The following is an 18,923-nucleotide window of genomic DNA, read 5'->3' as shown; positions in this document are numbered from 1 at the left end:
TCCTTACATTTTAAAAATAGCCTTGTTACTCCTATTTCAGTTTGGCTTTGTTTTCATTCCGGCTTGTCATCGTTCAAAAAAACACAAAAAACACAAAAACCTATCCAGATAAATCGTGCCATCCGGATAGAGGGAATTTGATTGTGGTTGGATGAGAAGTATAAACATACAGTATACCATTCCGACACCCTATTGGTTTGTATACGATTCATCGCACCTGCACATGACACAAATCACGTCACACTCCAGCAAGGAAATAGCAGACGTATGTAACCTAGTATGAAGATGTCCGTGGCAGAGACTCGAGAGAACTCGAGCGAAATGTCCCAAGCAAGCACCAGCGAGGAGGTTGGTAGCCAGGAAGACCAGCCAACCCTTCTACATCCCTGGCCGTACCTGGAATTAGTTTTTCCAAAATGGTTGGAAGAACTCCTTTCGAATGCGCTGCAAGCTCTGCGCGCCCAAGTACCATGAGCTAATTGTTTTCAAAACTCGCCGTCTAATTTGAAAAAGCATATTGATATTATTTTTTTCCCCTTACATTACTTTTACTTTTATACTTTAAGTAGTTTTGAAACCAGTACTTTTACACTTTTACTTGAGTAAAAAGCTAGAGTTGATACTTCAACTTCTACAGAAGTCTTTTTAAACCCTATCACTATACGTCTACCTGAGTAATGAATGTGAATACTTTTAACACCCATGTTCACATGTGACACATTCTACATAAAGACGTAAGTGTAAGTCCATTCATCACCTTTTTCCCTTGAAGAGCCACAAATATAACTTGAACTGCTAATATTCTACACTCTCCATTCTCTAATTTTGTCAAACATCTATTTCCAATTACTTTATCCAGGTTGAAGTTGTGATACTTTGTGTTTCCACTGGAGTGCACTCTTGAGTCAGCATAAAAAATATAGTTTATGAAGTTGATGGCCAACAAGTTAATCGGCTGGTCTTTAATACTATCCACAGTTAGTTCGAGAGCATATTTGGGCCACGTATTGCCCTGTGTGATGGTTGGATGCAGTGGAAGGATTTTGTTAGACCATTTCTACGTAGAAGCATCATCATTTGTTCGCTCCTGGACAGGTAGAGGTCAGCTGTGTGCGTACAGTTGGTTCTTGCTGATGAGGTGTGGAGTTGCTGAGATCCCATTTTCTCCCATTTTTGTTCGTTGAATTATAGATTGAGTGGTTGCTAACAGGTGGAAGAGACACACAAATCAAGAGGATTCAATCACTTTGGGTGTACAATATGCAGGAAGAAAAAAATCATTCACTTAACCATTGTGGGGAGTGTGGATTAGCGCCTAGTCTTGGTAGAGAGATTAGTCAGTTTGCTTCATCAACAATCACAATACAGGGCTGCACATTCATGTTTAAGGAGGTTAAAAGTTGTGTGCACATAGACTATTAGACATAAGACTATTGTAGCACTCAGAAACTGCTGTAATAATATTTTTTCTAAGAAACAATAATTTCATAGGTTTTTTTAGCTGTTAAAAACAAAACAGAGAATCACTTTGAATAGTTTTATTTTATCAATAAATTCACTAGTAAGTGAAAAATTAAAACAAATAGTTCAGAAAAAGGGGAGAAATTAACAAAAGATGAATCATAATAAATTATCCTGGTTACAATTAAGCCTTGTTGACCTTAAGAAAAGTTAATCAACTAACTGCGGTATCGGCTGTAGAGAAATCCTTCGCCAAAAAGATTTAAGACAGTAGTAAGATATAATGGTAAATAAAAAGAGTGCTGTGAGGATTTCTCCTCTTAAAGTCATAATGAGCAATCATTAGTTGTTGTTTTAACTGTATCTGGCTATATAAAATATGAAAAATATTGTACCACTGTTCTAATGTTGGCAAAGTTTTGTATAATGTTGCACCTTTAATGTAGTTTAGGTATTTAAAGTGTGTTACTGATCTCAAGATTAAATACGGCAATGAACAGGCAGCCTTTACAATGTATTGGTAGTCAAAATTTTGTTGCTTTAACTAATACACACTTTACAAAGCAGCGCATACAAAGAGAAAACCACTTAGTCGATACAGTTCACAAAGTGCGAACAAAGAAATGAGAGCAGGATGTGAAACTGGATAATGTATCTCCTCTCTGCTGAAAGCAAATTTCTTGGCCTAATAAGCATATTGCCATATGGCCTGATGCACTGTGGATGACACCGCTAGGATCTGTGTGTCACAGTTCATTTGTTCTGGGCCTGACATGGTCTGTGGGGGTTATAGGGATGTCGGTGTGTATCTACTTACGTGGTGTGTTATGGGTGCTTCTACTGTGGCAATGAAGGCTTGCAAATAGAGGGGCTGTAAATCTCTATCCATCTTTCTTCTTAGGCTGATGGATTCTGGTTCTTGGTTGCAACCGCAGAAAAGTCAACAAAGCACCCACCTCACCAGCACAGGCTCAGCATGACCTGCGTTTATTGAAAGGAATGAAAGATTAGAGAACAAACATTACCATTTTTATTTTATTTATTTAAAACCCCTGAAAACCCATTGAGGGAGAACCCTCATTTTCAATGCTCTGAGGTACATACAAATGCAGACACATGTCAAATCAATGAGCAACAAAAGAATAATGCATGGCTATATCAATTAAAAAAACAACAACAAGTCACAGCAATAAAATCTATCTCCAATGATGAAGGCTGTGTAATTTATTTGTTTGTGTGACTGATCAGATATTGTGTTTGAAAGTAAGAAAGAGACAGACTAGAAGGGCAGTCAGAGAGCGCAGACCTCTGACGAGGCATGCACTATCCCCCAATGTTAATATAGTGTGAATTTTCCCAGTCGGGAAATCATTTGTTTCAATTATCCCCACACCACATGAATGCAGCACAAATGCCCTATCTTGCAATGTTAATGAAAATGAAATATAATTTCTGTATCAGCCCCGTGATTCAGATCCGCTCCATTATTTAACGGGTTCTTCCTTTGCTCATGCTACATTCTTTCACCAAGTTAAATAAAAATTGGGCCAGTAGTTTTTCCATAATCCTGCTGACAGACAATCAAACAAACAGACAAACCGAACTGAAAACATAACCTCCTTGGATGAGGTAAATATATGAACCAGTGCACTCACATACTGAGAGCGAGGTGTCGCATACAGCCAGCTTAATGTATTTTCTTGGTGGAACAATTTAGTTTTTCATAGCATGGTGTTTCACTCATTATGAGTGAATGTGAGTGTTGTAGCATTTTCACCTCAATTTGGATGTTAAGTATCACACTTTTTAACGTAGTTGTATCATATTTGATGAGTTTTGAGTCAAGACTTCTCTCCATCATGTCAAGTGATGTCATCTTGTGTTTTTGTTCATATACTAAATAAAAATATACCTCTCATTGCCATTGACATCGGTGGCAGCAGTGCCATTTGCAAATTGAATAGTTGCTGTGGCTGTCCCGCTGTTCATTTCTTGAAGCATTAGGTTTTGCTCTGTTAGACCTGCCCTGCAGGTGGCAGGGGTGTGGCCACACAGCAGTGTCACCTCTGTAAACTGGTCTCTGGCTGAGAGGGGGAAAAGAAAAGGAAGACAAAAAATTGGAGAGAACATATAATGTATTCACACAACTATTTCTTGGTCAGAAATAAGTCTGGCTACCTGGATGTACAGTGCTGGGATAAAGCCTGACATCCGGCGTGTGTCGCTGCTTCCAGGGCTTAGGACAGCCCAGGATGGTTGTGATTGGTTTAAAGAAATACAAACAAGCCAGAGCATTTTATTCCCCTATCCCAGAATATATAAATGGTGTAGCCAGACCAGAAGATAGGTCTGGCAATGTGAGACTAGTCAGAAAAGTCCTGATTCTTAAACTGAAGAGCTTTAAACTGCACAGATGTATCTGCACACTTTAAGCTCTTTCTACAGCTTTACCTGCTGTCACAGTGGGAGACGGCTGTCGGCTCCTCCACCCACTGTAGGTAGGGCATCGACATCTCAGTAGACGGGAGTAGGCTGACCTGAAGTCCCTGTTGAGGGCTCCATAGAGGATAGGATTGATGGCCGAGTTGGCGTAACCCAACCACAACACAATGGGGAATTCTGGTACAGAGCTTGGATCTGGATGCTCATTTAGACCCAACACTGTGAACAGGATGAAATACGGCAGCCAACACACCACGAAAGCCCCTATCACTGCTGCCAGCGTCACTGTGGCTTTGTGCTCCCGCAGAGCCACTGCTGTAACACTGGAAACCACAGTGGTACTGGTGGAAGGATTGTTCCTGCAGTTGTTGCTGGTGATGCATGTGGGCCGGGAACTGATAATTCGTTTGGCCTGTGCCCGTGCAATGCGAAGTATTCGGAGGTAGGTCCAGCACATAGCCACCAGAGGCAGGTAAAAAGTGAGAAGAGAGTCTGTCAGTACGTAGGGTCTGTTCAGCTCAAAGCGACATTTCCCCTCTGGAGCCCAAGGCCCGTGGTTCTGCACTGTCCCATTAACAGTGTTCCACCCCATTTGGATGGGCAAGAAAGACACGGCCACAGACACTGCCCAAACACTGGCCATGGCCACAGCAACTCTCCATGGTAACACCAGTGAGGCGTATCTCAGAGGCCTGGTCACTGCCAGGTATCGGTCAATGCTGATGGCCAGGAGGGTGAGAATGGAGGCTGTGCACAGCATGACATCCATGGAAATGTAGAAGTTACAGAAGGCTGGGCCGAGCGGCCACTCGTTGTTAAGCTGGAGGAGGGCAGAGAAAGGGAGGACCACGAGGCCGAGCAGCAAGTCTGTCACCGCCAGAGACACGATGAAGCAGTTGGTGAGGCAGCGGAGGCGTCGAGAGGCGCATACAGCCAGGCACACCAGCACGTTACCACTGACAGTCAGAAGGATGAAGAGGGACAGGGTAACACCCAGCATCACTTGTGACAACATTATCACTGGTGCTTCACTGGAGACATCCATCCATCTGATGACATCACTGCTGGAGCTTTATCCAAACAATTGTTGCATTTTTTTTTTTTTTCAGTTTTGAACTAGATGAGAGGTCTAACTTTTTTGCAAACAGGACATTCACATGAGATGCCTCAGGCTCACATATGACGCTATTACATATGTTTACTCAGTGTTTGGATGCTCCAATTTATTAAGGTGCATACAATCTAATACCAATGTCTCCATGATCAAATGTGACTTAAGAGCTTGGCCACATGTGATCCCTCTGTCTATTTCTCTCCCAATATTTCCTCTGCCTTAGCTGCTAAAAACGTGACTGTTTGCTGTTCTTGATGGGCCTGAACCATAGCTTTCCTGTGACTCGACCACACCAGCATTTCCATTCATAATCATGACAATATTCATCAAAAAAGTTTAGCAAGAAGTTGGTTGAACAACATTTGTGTCTTGACAAATGCTGCTACTGGGAATTGCAAATCAGCACTATGCCTGGCTGCTGAAATGTCTGATGGCTGTCACACAGCTTTCTGTCTGTGAGGCTGATTCTTGGTGGTCTTGGCTTCAACTGCATCTTATATGGCTGTAGGGACACCTAGTGGACAGTGATGAGAAACACAGTTAGTAATCATCTTACCTACTATAACAAAGAGCAGTTTCTTTTGGTTTGGTTATAACTGTAATTTTTGTTTTATATAACTTATTGCTTTACTTATAGTTGATGCATTACAATCCCTGATGATAGATTAGGCTAGGTACAACAACCAAAACTGGATGAACATTTAAAAAAACATTTATTGATACATTGATTGTCATTACTCTTGTTTGAAAAAATATTGAGACACAGTATTTTATCAGTGCATGTGTGTGTTTTTGTGTCTGCACAGGCAAGCTTATATCTTGGGCACACATGGATAAATACAGTACACTAAATGATGAATACACTAATATAGAGTATTCAAAATATTTTTGGATAAACAGTGTCACAAACTGTCATAACAATGGGAATAAAAATAAATAAAGTGAAAGAAAAAAAGTATTGACTTGGCACCAGGGATGTAGTAGCTGATTTAAAATAATAAATTAGTAACCAGTTACAGAATGACTCACAGTGTGTTGGAAAAAAAATATAGAAATCTGCTTTTGGAACACACTCTGAAGAGCAAGGTTTAAACACTGGTTTAAAACTCTAAGTTTCCAATAAACTGCGTAATTAATTTAAAAGATTTTTCTCGAGACTAAGCCTTCCCTTAAGCACACACAAACATGGTCAGAAAGAACAAGTCTCAACCATCAAACAGGACCGGCCAAAATGTCTTCACAATAAAGAAATGTCCTTTCTTTAATGGTTTAAAAATGGAATTGGACAGCAATACCATCACACACACATTCACACACAAACTACATTTAGTTCTGGCTTGCATGATTGCTGAGTTTTGGAACATTCTACGTAGTTTGTCTGATTCTAAACTTAAAGCCTCAAGCCTTGCATGCATGATGTATGATGATAAATAATTAAGTATGGGAGCACCATGGTTAATCCAGTCACAATTATGATTATGTAGCATTACAAGGACTTTGTTGCTTTTTAAAAAAACAGAAAGACATGTCGCTGTCAAATGTATTGGTATTTGTATTTATAATGTTCAGTTATTTCATGTTGGTCATTTTCTTGCAAGCAAACGTAAAGCTGCTATTTTAGACAGTCAGCTAATAGGAATTCCAATCTCTTTATAATAAAACCATGAACCAAGACAGTAGTTTGTTTAGCTCAGGACAAGATATGCAACTGTGTAAACAGCCAGCATGGCTAAAGGCGCTGACACACCAACCCAATTATCGACCGTCGGACAGTCTGGCGAGGTCGGTGACCCGAGTCTGTTTGGTGTGTTCCGTCCCGTCGTCCGTCAGAGGAGCCGTTGGTGTTCATTTGGACCGATTTGACTTGTTGAATTGGCCAGTGGACTGTCAGACTCAATGGCCAGTTACTGGAAATGACGAGCGGGATGAGCGTGAAGAACGCCTCTCAAAATCTGCCGAAAATCTTTTAAACTGACCTTTGTCCATCTGAAATGAAGACAGATACAGCAACTGCATTGCCTATTTCTCGCTTAAAATTTTTTCAGAAACATGTTCCGGTTAACTATTTTCGTAAAATATGAGATTGTATTACGAGCGAGCCGCCATTAATGGTCGGTTTTGAAATTTGGGAGAAACCAGACCCACGTGACGCGTTCGTCCAATCATTGGCCAACAATACAGATTTGCGCCGCCTGCTGTTATGGAGAAGTATTACGTCTTGCGCACGCGTAGAACGTACGCTCAAGTCAGCGTTGCTTCGGTGTGTTCCAAGGAACTTTTTTGACCAACTCGGGGAGGCAGTCAGTCCGACTGTCTTTTCTGCCGAAGATCGGTCGTTGGGTTGGTGTGTCAGAGCCTTAAGTATCTCTGAGCAGTCTATCTCTGTAGTCTCTGCAAAGTCTTGTTTTGGTTTCAATATCGTTAAATATGATTAACATTTAGATGAGATGACTGATGAGAGCAACTCAGTCAGATATAATTATAATAATATGATGATAAATACAGTACAGGCCAAAAATAATAAAAGTAAACGTAATTTTGTAAAGTAAATACTTCTTATGAATAGTTTAAGTTTCTACCTTGTCGAGAGAGTTATTTGTCCTGTGTGAACTCACTCATTTTAATGTGTGTTTGGTGGAATGAGGGTAAGTACTTGATTAGTGTGTGTGTGTGTGTGTGTGTGTGTGTGTGTGTGTATGTGTGTGTGTGTGTGTGTGTGTGTGGGTGGGTGTGTATTTGTGCATGCGTGCGTAGTACATGTGTTTGCGTCAGTGGGTGGTGGGTAATGTTTGCTCGTCTATTTTCTAACACGGTAATGGATATTGGGACATTTGCCAGACATGGTCCAGAGCAGCTCACTTATCACCTAAAAGAGAGAGAGTGACGTGGAGAGCTGGGTGGCTGCGGGCTTTACATGAATATGCGAAAAAAAGAGCATTGGACTATATAATGAAGAAAAAAAACACATAAAGGAAAGATTTTTATTAAATCTGGGTCTACGGAAACCAGAATACCATCTCTAATCTCTGAACTCTTCTAATCTTTGTTTCTGCGTGGACACATTTCTGTCACAGACTCGCTGCTTTGAACTTCATCCAAAGCAAACACTGATAACACAGCCACTAACCTGTGAAGTGCAGCTCTCAAATGCACATGACATCTCAGCCTTTATATCTGACAGAACCAGACTCAGACTCACTGAGACCACACATTTCAACTGTTTTCATCATCAAAATCTGTCTCTCACACTGTCACTTTCTTACTTTGTCTCACACACAAACACACACACACACACTTTCTCAGTTAGAATGAGTTATTGGCTTGGATCCTACGCTGCCCTGTGAGGGATGTCCACATATGGACATGTATCACGGTCACTAGAAGTTTTTCAATAACCTCGTCTCAACCCTGGGACATATGAGGGTGTGTATGTGTATGTGTTCACACAGGCATTCTTGTTATCTGCTCTCAGCCAGAAGCATTAGTTCATTTTCCCATGTTACAGTGCATGTGTGTGAGAGCATAACCATATTCATTTCCTGTTTATTTTTACATAAACATTTGTGTTTTTAATAACAACTATATTAATATACAACCCTGCCTACTCACTTATCAAGAATCACAAATAAGCACAAGACCTATTTTAGTAGAATTACTTTCATGCTTTTTTGTTTTATCAAGTCACTGTTGGTCTGTGCAGACTACAGTTACAGTAGAAAGTCACAGTCATTTACCTTAATATTAGAATATGATAAATTGTAAATAAATCATCATTCATTCAGACAGCATGCTCCTGTATCACTGACCATCTGTTTTCTTTCATAAACTTCTCATTAGTTGTCCCCAATGGAAAACAATGGTGAGTGTTACTACATCTGTATATATAATCACAGACACACAAACTTGCATGTGCATGCACACACTATAAAACAACCCGAAACATATGCCTTAGTAATGGTTCTTGAGGACTGTAATGGATTGTAATGACTGCTGAGTGCTGAGTTTTCCACAGGATGTACAGGCTGCTCTACTCTTAGAGGTTTTCTGAATATTGTTTCATGTTTTTCAAGAGACAACACAAGGTTCCATGGGTTTGTGGTGTAGAGGACAGTGAGTAAAGGGGGACAGGTCAACTCTGTGTGTAATACCCAAGATTTGGTGGACACAACAGAGATGAAATATTAAGTGATTAACCTAAGGAGCTCCTAGACAGCTTCCTCTCATTGTCTCCTATCTTTCAGCATACACATTATGTAAATGAGCTGGAGAGACTTCATTCTGCCCCATCTACACCTTCCATTACTTAGTAAGTGGTCTGGTGAAAAGAGCCCAATTTTGGTATTGAGATGAAAGGCAGGCAAAAAAATGACTTGGGCTCGAATTCTTAACCAGACATGGTCTAAGCCCGGAGATGAGTAATGAGGTTATTTACCTCTTAGCTGGGACTTGCTTCCTGATTTGTGAGATCCTCCAAATGCCATGTATTCAATCTCTGACCTTTTTTTTACCAGCCAGATGTGTCTTTTTGAGAAATAAACATATGGAATATCTGCTGCTCTTTAGCCTGATCATCACATAAGTATCACGTGTATTGCCACAAATGCAAAGTGTTTGAATATGTTTACACAGAGTCAGGAAATTTAATAATTCTGCCCTCTCAAATCGCTGCACTATTGGGATAAGCTCTAAATTGCCGGCAGGTTGTAAAATTAACTTTCTTTTATGCGGTTGCTTCAGACTAATTGCAGATACAGGAAATAACCCATTCATTCATTCAGCCCATTAAAACTCAATCAAAGTTAACATATCTGCCACCTAACGGTTGGCAGGCAGTATAACAGTGTCCCAAATCACTTGCCTTGTCTCTGCAATGCTGCTGAAATGAGTGAAGAGCGTTGTGTCCGCAGTACTGCATGGCACACATACAAGCAGTTCAAGACATGCACTTCTCAGTTGGTGGATTAGACAAACATAAGAGTGAAACGGCTGGCAGTATACTGTAGCTGGGGTTTATTCTGAAATCTTCTGAACTTTTTTAGCAGAGCTGTAGCTGGTTTATTCTAGATTTACTATACATTAAAGAAAAGCAAGGGATTGTAACTGTTAGGTCAATAAACATTTAATTAGTGAGGACTGTCATACTGAAAAGGCCTACAGATGTTGAAAGCAACTTTTGTCCCTGCAAGTAGCATTCATCAGGGCGACATAATGCAAGCAGGCATCTGAATGCTTCATTCATCCTACTATAATTCAATTGAGCAAAACTACTTGGCTCATTCACTTCCTCTGCTTTTCCAAAGCAATCTATAGCTGTCTGCATTTTTGTGAATGTTCTTGTGTGTGTGTGTGTGTGTGTGTGTGTGTGTGTGTGTGTGTGTGTGTGTGTGTGTGTGTGTGTGTGAGAGAGAGTGAGAGTGAGAAAGAGGGGAAGGGCTCTGAGATGGTGGGTTGCTTGGTAACAGTTGTGTGTCCACCAGCGCAGGGCAGCTGTGGAATCTTGATGAAGCATGAAAACGACACACACTGAGCGACAGACGTGAGCACAGGCAGGCACATAAAATATGCATAGATACTAACAGCATGCATGGCTGTGCCACAGACATACATAAGTTCAGGTCACATTGGGATAATGCATATGCCTTGTCAATCTTGTCTTTACCAAACCTCTGTTATGTCAACATTACTGCTTCCGTATAAAGTGCTTCAACTTAATGTAAATAGACACACATTGAGACATTTGGATAGAAAAACACACACTCTCACAGGTCCAGAATCAACTAATTTCCTGTCATATCTTACAGTTACACTTCCTAGTAGCTATTTCATCTGTCTTCGGAGCTCCCCAGCACCGCATATGGTTCCCTGCCCAAGTCATGACACTTAACCACATCCTCTCTCTCTTCTGTTGGTGGCTTCAGCTGATACACACATTGCAGGTTCACTTTCGTTGTTCACTTGGGTTAGCCCCATTTTGCTATCCTGTAGGCTACTGCCATAATAGTTATTTAGATTTGTGCCAGTTCATAAAAGATTCTACATTTCTTGTTTTTAATATTTAATGTCGGATAGTACTACAGAAGAAAAACAAGGTGGTTAGCATTAGTTAGCATTAGCAGTGACAAGTGACAACAATTTCTAAACATATGAAATAAAGAGCACCAGCTACAGAAGCTCAAACTTTATCAACATAAAAACTAAGGAAAGGGATGTCACAGTACTGGCCAGATTATTTGAGTAATCTCTCAGGAATGCAGAGCAGGAAAACCATCACAATAAAGATTTTTTATCTTTGTGGCCAATATGAAACATAAATTAATGACAAAATCAGGGAGCTTGTGAATTAATGCTTTAAATAAAGATGAAATTCTCTTGGAGGTCATTATTATGCTTTAGATCCCAGTACTCCAGTAGAAAGGGGGATATTATCATTATAATTGGTCTGTGAGCAAGTCAGAGACATATCATAATAAACCATTCATATCTGCTAATTTGCAACTTTGATATCCCATTGTCCTAAAGTACAAGGAAATAAGCAAAATAACATTAATACCAACTCCTCTGCACTTTTTGGGTCAGAGTATGTTTTTTCTTTCTTTATGTCTATCTATGTATGCATCTGTGATGATCTATCTGTTTACCTATGTGTCTGTCGACGATAGCAATTCACACTGTATTTGTGTTAGAATATGAAACTGGAAAAGTGAAGTTCAAATGTAGAACTTGAAAGTATGACATGCAACAAGTGAAAGATAAAACACACACACACACACAAAATAATCTCACTTCCTGATCTTCATTACTGATTAAATGACCCCTTTGTATATTTGTCATTGTGCAGAGTTCACATACTCACACCTGGATCAGGATTGATTAACCACAACCACAAACCTATGGATATGAATCCAAACTAAAACACAATTACCAAATAAGGAATTAATTGTTTCCCTAAACTGAGCTGACACACGTTCAGAGTAGGAACAGATGCTATAAGCCTGAGGTCATATGTCACTAACCACACACATACTTCTTCTATATATTTATTTCTGTCGTTTACATTTCTTTGTCCTGTTCTTGCATTTTAATGCTAAAATAATATAAACCTGATATCTACAAGTGATAAAAGAGAATTAAACAACATTTTAATTCTTTGTAAATAAAAGGGTTAGTCAAATATCTGACAAATATTGAATCAATTTAGTTCATCCAGATTTTAAATCCATAATATTCTTGTATGGCTGCTGAAATGCTTACCAGCAAATCGATGCAGACTTAGAGCAAATATTGATGCTGTTACACCACAAAGACAGCTGGATGAACTATTTTTTTTACACACAAATTTGATAACATATCAAATATATTACAGCAAGTACAAAGTAGGAATTGTCAACTTACCTTAGTGCAGCTTATCCTCTTCTGAGACAGCCAACACTCGCTCTGCTGTGCCCCCTGAGAGCAGAGAGAACCACAGTCTCGCTCATGATGTGTGTGCATGAAGCGTGTGTAACTGTGTGTGGGAAAGAGAAGAGCGAGAGAAAAATAGTGAGGGAACTGCGTAACTCAGAAACAGCTCTCTCTCTCTCTCTCTCTTTTTCTTTTACTTTCTCTGCTTCTCCTCCTATTCTTCTCTTTCGCATGAGGGTAATTTGCTTTAGAAATGATTTTAATATCTCTTCCATTCTCTTATCATGCCTTCTAACTTGCATGTGCCAGCTGCTGTGATAAAGTCTTTGGAGACTGGGCTGTTTTCCCTGAATAATCCAAGCAACCTGTTGCATTCAGCCTTACTGGAATCACTGACAAAAAAGTCCAGCTTGTAGTGGGCAGAGACACAGGAAGGCATGGTATTCACTCATGCATCATTTCTTGTCTTTTAAGATTTTTCTCATGTCTCATGCTGACACAAATACCACTGCTGTCTAAACTTAAAACAGTTTGATAACTCTCTTTAGAGCTTCACGCATGGATGGCTTTTCGGGTAACTCATATGAGAACTGGCACTAGTTGCACTGGCGTGATGCCAATGACCCGATAGGTCATAGAGATTTCTAAATCAAACTATCTATTTATGGTGCAGCCTTTTTTCTCGGCCTCTGTATCTATTTTCCACGTGCTTTGGCCCCTGGTGTGGCTTCTCTATCATTTCCGATGTCAATTCATCTCCTGGGCTGCAGGCTAACATTCATAACTCATTATCACGTCTGTTTTCATAACTTTTGTTCATTTTTGCCTCCCTTTTCCTATCTATTTAATCTCCGTCTTGTCATAGGCTCAGTTCTCGTGGCCTTTTTCAAATCTTAGCTGGTGCTGATTATAATCTTTCTTTGTGTCTTTTTGTACCTTTTTATTTATGTTATAGATGATCCCTCTGTTTGCTGTCTGTTTTTTATTCCTTCATCTGTATATCGCTTCACCTCTGGTTATATCAGTTACATTTGCCACTTTTGTCTTTCCACACACCTTTAAGCTCCACCCTAATTTCTCCTTGTATCACAGCAACAAGGTTCCAGTTTTGTTCCACTACACAGAACTCTGCGATAACATATCTTTCTTTATCATTTTCTCTCCTTTTTTCTTCATCTAACTGCCTGTCTTTCACTATCGTAGTCGCTCTTAATGCTACGTAATCTTCTCATTGACTTTACATTGGCATTGTTTTCCGTGGTGACCACACAGAATTTTCACACATTCTGTGCCACCACCACGTAATGCGGTGTTAACAGTTTGTGATCATTTCACGGAACTGACATTTGTGTTTCCAAATGATATTACCTGTGAGGTCAGACTTGTAGCTCTATTGTCAAGTGTAACAAGGGGAGGTTCAAGTAAATGTGCCCAATAACGGTGGTGACAGGACCTGTGATAGATAATTACAACTAAATGATAGGTTACTGTACAATATTCTTCAACATTTTATGGGTAGCTAATATTAATGTGAGGTGAAAGCTTGTCTCTTCAATCATATTCAGCATGATATAACGCTAACAGTCAAATGCTGATAATCCTATAAATCAGCTCTGTTGTGTGTCTGTCAAGTTTCGACAGCCGCATTAGTTGAGAGCCAACCTGCAAAGCAGCCTTTTATATTATAAATGCTAATTTGGCTGTCCAAGAAACAATATTGGCTGATTGAAAATGCTAAGGACATGGAGAAACAGTCACTTACAGTATATCTACTGTTCGGAGGTAAACTGGAGATTCTTTACACACTGATGGACTGATTGAATCCAGATTTTAAATTTGGGGGACTTTAACTCAAGGTAGACTAGTTTTTTTCTTCAACACTTTAGATAACTTAGTTTATAGAGTTAACTTAAATGACCAGTGTGTAGGATTTAGTGGGATCTATTGGCAGAAATTGAATGTAATATTCATAAATATGTTTTCATTATAATGAAATATAATCTGTGTATAAACACTGGGAACCAATAATCTTTTGTGTTTATCGTTATCTTAGAATGAGCTCCTCATATCTACATAGGGAGCGGGTCGTCTTCCACAGAGTCCGCCATACAACGCCATTTTTCTACTGTGGCTCAGAACAGACAAACCAGAGCCATAGACTCTGAGACAAACCAAACACTTTTTTTCATAATGGAAAACCAAAAAAGGCGAGTCAAGTTGAGGCGAGTCGAACAGGTACCATGTAATGGAAAAACGCCATAAGTGTCACTTATTTCCAAGTGTCACCTCCTCACATGAACACGTACTTGTTAGTGTTTCTAAGCTCACCTTTCTGTCAGTGTTAAATCCATAGTGTGTTGACAAGCTCTGTCTCCCCCCATGTTGCCACATACCTTCTGATGTTTCTGAGTTGGTGAAGGTACCTGATTGGTACTCCCAGCTCTGGGTCAACGTGTCCTCAGTCATTCGGCTATGGAAGTGATATCTTTTATAATTAACACCATGGTTGGGTATTTCGTAGCTTTGACGCCTTTGGTGGTGCCCTGGTGTTCCCATGCAGAAAGGGACTAGTTTATTTAAACTGGTAGTGTGAAAGAAGGCAATTGGCAGTAATACCTAAAATGCCATTAGCATTGTAATATAAATCTTTATTAATGGGAGGTTAAACCACAGCTCCTGGTCCAGGTCAACAGTGTGTTTAAAATATGCAGTTACTTGATAAGATAAGATGAGGTAATGCCAGGGAAATAAAACAAATAAACCCCCCAAAAACAATGATTCAGAACTCTGCCACTCTTTTTTGGATCTGTAAAGAAATTACATAATTTCTGTTGTGGTTATGGACATTTCTGTTGCTGTTCCCTGTTTTGTATTTTTATTCTGTGTATTTCTGTTCTCTGTTGTGTATATTTCTTTTTTTTAACATTCTCTTTATTACATTTTTCTACATTGGCACACATACATACACACACACGAAAAAAAATAAAATAAAAATAATTCACTTTGTAAATACAGTGTGCAAAAATATTCTTATATGTAAACAATTCACACTTTAACACAAGTAATAATATACAAAGAAAAATATGAATAAAAGAAAGAGGGAAGAAAAAAAAAAAAAAAAAAAAAAAAAAAGGTTGGTAGTAGTAGCGGGGTTAAGGTTCAATTATTGCGGTCTTATTAAAATAATTTATAAAGGGCTTCCATACTGCATAAAAATGATCAGTCCTACTCTTTAAGGAAAATTTAATCTTTTCAAGTTGAAGGTGGTGCATAACATCTCTAATCAGGGCAGAGCAGCTTGGTGGATTTTTTTGTTTCCAGTTGAGCAAAATCAGTCTACGTGCTAAGAGTGTGACAGCTCCAAGTATCATACACTGTTTTTTAGACAATTTAACATTGTCACTATTGACACCAAAAATAGCCATAATTGGGTCCGGGTCCAGTGGTTTTCCCAACACCTCTGACAGTAATTGAAAAACTGAAATCTAATAATTACGAATATTGGGACACTTCCAGAACATATGTCCTAGCGATGCTGGCGTTTGACTGCATCTATTGCATAATGGGTCCACAGAGGAGAACATCTTGGATAGCTTTAATTTAGACAAATGAAGTCTATGTAAGATCTTAAATTGTATTAAACCGTGTCTAATACACAAAGAAGAAGAGTGAACCCGTTCTTGTGCTTCTTCCCATTGCCAGTCTGCAATATCTAATTCAAGGTCTTCCTGCCATGCTGCTCTTACATGCTCCAGTGAAACATCACCTTCCAACTGTGATAATTTATTATATATGGTGGATATTCCTCCTTTGATAAATGGATTCTGTAGAAACAGTGTGTTCATCTGAGAGGTTGATGGTTCATTAGGGAATGATGAAAAATTCTTTTGAACAAAGCTGCGAGCTTGTAGATATTTAAAAAAATGTGAGCAAGGCAGATCGAATATCTGCTGTAACTGCTGAAATGTTGGAAAGCATTTATTAATAAACAAATTTTGGAAGGAGCGTATCCCTTTTTTGAACCAGGTCTGAAATATTGGATCAATTTGGGAAGGGAGAAAAGAATGATTCGTAGTTAATGGAGTTAAGATAGAGCATTCCTGCCATTTAAAATGCCTTCTTATCTGGTTCCAAATTTTGAGTGAGTTGGAAACCACTGGATTACTCAGTCGAGATGGACGGGGGGTAGATAAGGCTGAATAAATTATAGCTGGCCAAGAGGAAGGTGAGCATGACTTATTTTCCATATAGCACTACTCTATTGACCCCTCCTGTATGTAAAATGAGAGAGCTCTTATATTACACGCCCAGTAATACAGCTGAAAATGAGGCAGGGCCATCCCACCCTTCGGTTTAGTCCTCTGTAGATACATCTTCTTGATTCTGGGGGTTTTATTATTCCAAATAAATTGGGTAATTATCTTATCCAAATTTCTAAAAAATTATTTATTAATATAAGCTGGGATACACTGGAAAACAAATAAATATTTGGGCGAATTGAACCTTAGGGTTGATTGGAAATATAACACTCTTAGAAAAATTAATCTTGTATCCTGAGATTTTCCCAAATTTATCTAAAATTGACATTATGTTTGGCACTGATTGTGAGGGGTTGGAGATGTAAACTAACAGGTCATCAGCATATAAGGATACTTTGTGTTCTTTTCCCCCTCTCCTTATTCCACTATAGGCTGTAGATGCACGTAGAGAAATTGCTACGGGTTCTATTGCTAAAGCGAATAGCAGGGGTGAAAGAGGGCAACCCTGTCTTGTTGAATGGCTTAATTGAAAATAACTAGAGTTATTATTGTTTGTTTGTATAGAAGCTTGGGGGTGAGCATATAACAATTTAATAAATGAAATAAAATTGGGACCAAAACCAAATTTTCCCAGAGTAGCAAAGAGGTAATCCAACTCAACCCTGTCGAAGGCCTTCTCGGCATCCATAGAAATAAGTACCTCGGGCTGAGTGGGATTGGTGTTTGATGTGTAAATGATATTTAATAGCCTTCTAATGTTAAAAAATAAGAGGCGATTTCTGATAAATCCTGTTTGATCCGTGGAGATCACCGATGGAAGAACCTTTTCGAGACGAGTGGCCAAAACTTTGGCCAGTATTTTGCTATCAACATCAAGAAGACTGATAGGTCTATAAGAACCAGGGTCTAAAGGGTCTTTATCTATCTTATGTATTAAAGAAACGTTTGCCTGATAAAATGTTGGCGGTAAACAGCCTTTCTCAAACGATTCATTAAAAACCTCTAGAAGCAATGGTGAGATTTGATCTCTAAAGGATTTATAAAATTCAGTAGTAAAGCCGTCAGGGCCTGGGGACTTTGAACATTGCATTTTGGATATCGCTTGATTTATTTCATTAATAGTTATTGGCTGTTCCAAGACATTCTTGTCTTCCGTATTCAAGGACGGGACGTTAAGTGATTCAAAAAACTGCTCTATACACGATGGGTCGTTAACAGATTCTGAGGAATATAATTTGACATAAAATTGTTTAAAAATCTTGTTTATTTCTTGTGGGTCAGATGTAGTTTGTCCCGTCGCCGTTCTGTTCCTAAATTATTAGTTATCTCTTGATGCTGCCGTCGCTTTGATTTGCCGAGCAAGGAGTTTACGCTTCTCTCTCCATGTTCATAATATGTGGCTTTTGCCCGCATTAAACGATCAGTAGTTTCTGAGGTGGAGAGTAATTGAAATTCTGACTGGAGAGAGTCTTTTTTTCTACATATTGTACAGTTCCTGAGGGAGAGACTGTATACTCCTGATCTAATTCTAAAATTTGGTCTGTTAATTTTTTTTTGGGTTCTTTACATTGTTTCTTAATCGAGACACTGTGAGTAGATTTGTCCGCAATCATAATGCTTTAAATCCTAAATGCCCACCCAATTGTGGATTTGGAAACGTCTGTCGTATTATTTGTCTCTAAATACAATCCTATTTCAGCTTCGGTTTGTTCTACAAATGTCTTATCTGCCAATAAACTATTATCAAATCTCCATTTAAAAGTGTCATATTTAGTGTCAAATAATATCTGAAGAACTAAGGGGCTGTGGTCCGATAATACCATTGCCTCATAATCACAATGTAAAACGGCTGGTAAAAGTTTATAATCTATTAAAAAATAGTCTATTCTAGAATAGGAGTGATGGACCGGAGAGAAAAATGAATATTTTCGTTGGTTTGGGAAGGTAAATCTCCACGGGTCTATTATTTTAAGGCTGTTCATAAACGTTTGTAGCAGTTTGGCTGATTTAGGTAGGGGTACCGTTCTATTTGAAGATCTGTCCAACAATAGGTCCAATACGAAGTTAAAGTCACCCCCCATTATCAGTTGAGTATCTAGATTAGGCAAAATGTTCAAAATAGATGAAATAAATTGTTCATCATCTATATTAGGAGCATATATATTAACTAACAATATTGGTGTGTTGTAGAGATTTCCTGCTACTATAATATAACGTCCACTGGAATCAGAAATAACTTTTTTTGC

General features: G+C 39.0%; 1 protein-coding gene across 1 annotated transcript; it reads right to left on the bottom strand.

The window, feature by feature from the left end:
* Positions 1-137: 137 nt before the first annotated feature.
* On the bottom strand, positions 138-12,512 carry hrh2a (histamine receptor H2a). The gene is made up of 5 exons (XM_039814441.1): positions 12,410-12,512; positions 3,913-5,531; positions 3,374-3,545; positions 2,279-2,442; positions 138-1,203 (listed from the first exon to the last, which is right to left on the bottom strand). Exons 2-4 carry the CDS (start codon positions 4,946-4,948, stop codon positions 2,433-2,435), a joined length of 1,218 nt encoding a protein of 405 aa, XP_039670375.1. The 5' UTR covers positions 4,949-5,531; positions 12,410-12,512; the 3' UTR covers positions 138-1,203; positions 2,279-2,432.
* Positions 12,513-18,923: the final 6,411 nt, after the last annotated feature.

The sequence above is a fragment of the Perca fluviatilis genome, chromosome 10, assembly GCF_010015445.1.
Source record: "Perca fluviatilis chromosome 10, GENO_Pfluv_1.0, whole genome shotgun sequence".
NCBI classification, from domain to species: Eukaryota; Metazoa; Chordata; class Actinopteri; order Perciformes; family Percidae; genus Perca; species Perca fluviatilis.
This window is presented reverse-complemented; position numbering and strand designations above follow the sequence as displayed.